General features: G+C 38.4%; 1 protein-coding gene across 3 annotated transcripts in view; it reads right to left on the bottom strand.

The window, feature by feature from the left end:
* Positions 1–2,500, bottom strand: part of LOC119577124 (neuroplastin-like) — a 35,620-nt gene that overhangs the window by 456 nt on the left and 32,664 nt on the right. For 2 of the 3 annotated variants that reach the window (XM_037924810.1, XM_037924811.1), the window contains 2 exons: positions 1,089–1,224; positions 1–842 (listed from right to left, as the gene is read on the bottom strand). The exon at positions 1–842 is cut by the window's left edge and continues 456 nt beyond it. In XM_037924810.1, the coding sequence (XP_037780738.1) occupies positions 806–842; positions 1,089–1,224 (173 nt within the window). In that variant the 3' untranslated portion in view covers positions 1–805. Of the gene's footprint in view, positions 843–1,026; positions 1,225–2,500 lie in introns of those variants that run through there. The other variant, XM_037924812.1, reaches the window with a different exon arrangement.

The following is a 2,500-nucleotide window of genomic DNA, read 5'->3' as shown; positions in this document are numbered from 1 at the left end:
TTTTTTAATCCCTACTATAAGGTCCCAAGTAAATTTGGTCAAAGAATAAATGTGGTAACAATATTTACCACAGGACTAAACTAACTCCATAACAGACAGAAATAAAGCAGCTGAACATTACCAAAATGTAAGCTTTTCCATCAACATTTTACCATCTGCAGTTTACGATTCAAATTTCTGAGGTACTAGAGAAGATGCTGACAATAGAAACTTTAACCACACAAGAGGCAGGCCTCATCTGCTAAAAGCAAAGTCATAGTTTCTTTACAAATCAAATCCAATGAAACAAAAATTCTATACTAAATACTACCAACAATTTCATGTGTAAAAACAATGTTGTTTACAACTACTCAGTTTAGCTTTACAGATCAGAATCTTGTTTTGTTTAAGCAATAATTTATTGTGCTCTTATGCCTTTTACCACCAGTGTTATAATTAGCAAATGTCAATTATGTTAAATTTAACTGTAATCTTTTAAATGTGAAGGAGCAAATGTACATAATACAATAGTGGCAACAGCACACCAATGTACAGATGTACATTTTATAAAATAAAAGAACGAAGGAAAAAAAAGGAAAGAGTATGATCTGTATACTCCTCCACACCAATCATCATTCCCTTAGTTAAGCTTGTGGGTTTATGAGGATTTAGAAATGATTTAGAATCATGTAACTACTTTGACAAGATTAGATTTTGGGCAAAATGGGGGAGGGGGGTCAGGTATGATCTCATCTCTAATTGAAACTAACTTGGTGGGGCATAGTTTTAGCTGAAGTCTTGTGATCAAAGCCAGGCCGACTTCAACTTACTTCCGCCGCTGACCCCTGTTGTTATCGGCTTTCCTGTAAAGGATGCAATCTCTCGGGTTAACTCGCCTACACATCAGGAGGGAACTTTCTGCGCTTTTCCAGGTAGTTGCCTCCTTGTGCAGTTGCTTGCTTCACAGTAAGAAAATAATAGGTAAGAAAAAGAATACAATTCATAGTTTACCAAAAGAAGAAAAAGAAAAGGGAAAGAAAAGAAAAGGAAAATATCCCCCGGTGAGTTTTTTTTTTTATACACAAGATAATAGCCAATTCACAACTCACTGATCATTTCCTTGGTCAGTGTCAGACTCATCAAATTCAGCCTTGGCACGACGCTTCTCAAAGATGAAAATAATGATCCCCAACACAATCATTTCCACAAGAATCCCAAGGAACGGCCACAGGGCAGCATAAACACCTGTAAAAAAAAGATAAACGTTATATATCCACAATAAAATGATACAGGGAGCTGACACATACCTTCATACAAAAAGTATTTACAGCTCGCTCCATTAAAATCGAAAGATGGGAAGGAGACAAGGATCCATAAAACAAAGTAATTAAACATAAAAATAGGATTTTATGAGGAAATGTTAAGAAACTGTAATAAAATTAATGCAGAGTAACATGATGAAATTAAACAATAGGGAATTTATGTTAGGTTCTGATCCTTAGTCATACATTTATGCATATTTACATACCAACACCCACAGAGACAGACATACAAATAAATACATATATGCAAATATATCTCCTACATATATACACAACGCTCACATACTACTACAGTAAAAATACACCCAATACATAAACTGCACGTGATGGCATTCAAAATTATACATTTCTATCATATAAAAGCATAAAAATACAACACATTCAAGACAATAACAAAGAAAAAGAAAAAGAAAAAGAAAAAAAAACACACACAAAACCAAACACACAAAAACACACACCAACACACACACACACACACACAAAAAGAGAGAGAGAGAGAGAGGAGAGAGGAGAGGAGAGGAGGAAGGGGGAGGAGAGAGGAGGGAGAGGAGAGAGAGAGAGAGAGAGAGGAGAGAAAGGGGGAAGGGTGGAGAAGAAAGGGGGAAAGAAAAGGAGAAAGAGAAAAAAAAGTAGGAGAAGAAGAGAGAAGAGAGAGAGGAGGAGAAGAGAGAAAAGGAGAGAGAGGAGAGAAGAGGAGGAGAGAAGAGGGAAAACGAGAGGAGGAGAGAGAGAGGGGAAGGGAGAGAGAGGAGAGACAGGGGGGAAAAGAGTAAGAAAAAGAAAAAAATGGGAAAAGGGAAGAGAAAGCAAATCAGCGGAAGGAAGGAAAAAGAGAGAGAGGAGAGAGAGGGGGGAGGAGAGAGAGAGAAGAGAGGAGAGAGAGAGGGGGGGAGAGGGGAGGGAAAAGAGAGGGGAGAGAGAGAGGAAGAAGAGAGGGGGGAGGGGAAAGGGGGAGGGGGAGAAGGGAGGAGAGAGAGAGGGAGAGAGGGAGAGGGAGAGGAGAAAGGGGGAGAAAAGGGGAAGAGAGAGAAAGGGGAAAGGGAGGAAAAGGGAGAAAAAGGGGGAAAAAAAGAAAAAAAGAAAGAAAGAAAGAGAGAAAGAGGGGGAGAGGAAAAGGGGGAAAGGGGGAAAGAAGAGAAGAGAGAAAGAAAGAAGAAATGAAAAAAAAAAAAAAAAAAAAGGGAAAAAAGAAAAAAGAA

Source organism: Penaeus monodon, chromosome 9 (assembly GCF_015228065.2).
Source record: "Penaeus monodon isolate SGIC_2016 chromosome 9, NSTDA_Pmon_1, whole genome shotgun sequence".
NCBI classification, from domain to species: Eukaryota; Metazoa; Arthropoda; class Malacostraca; order Decapoda; family Penaeidae; genus Penaeus; species Penaeus monodon.
Note: the sequence above shows the minus strand (reverse complement) of the source record. Positions and strands in the feature narration are given on the sequence as shown.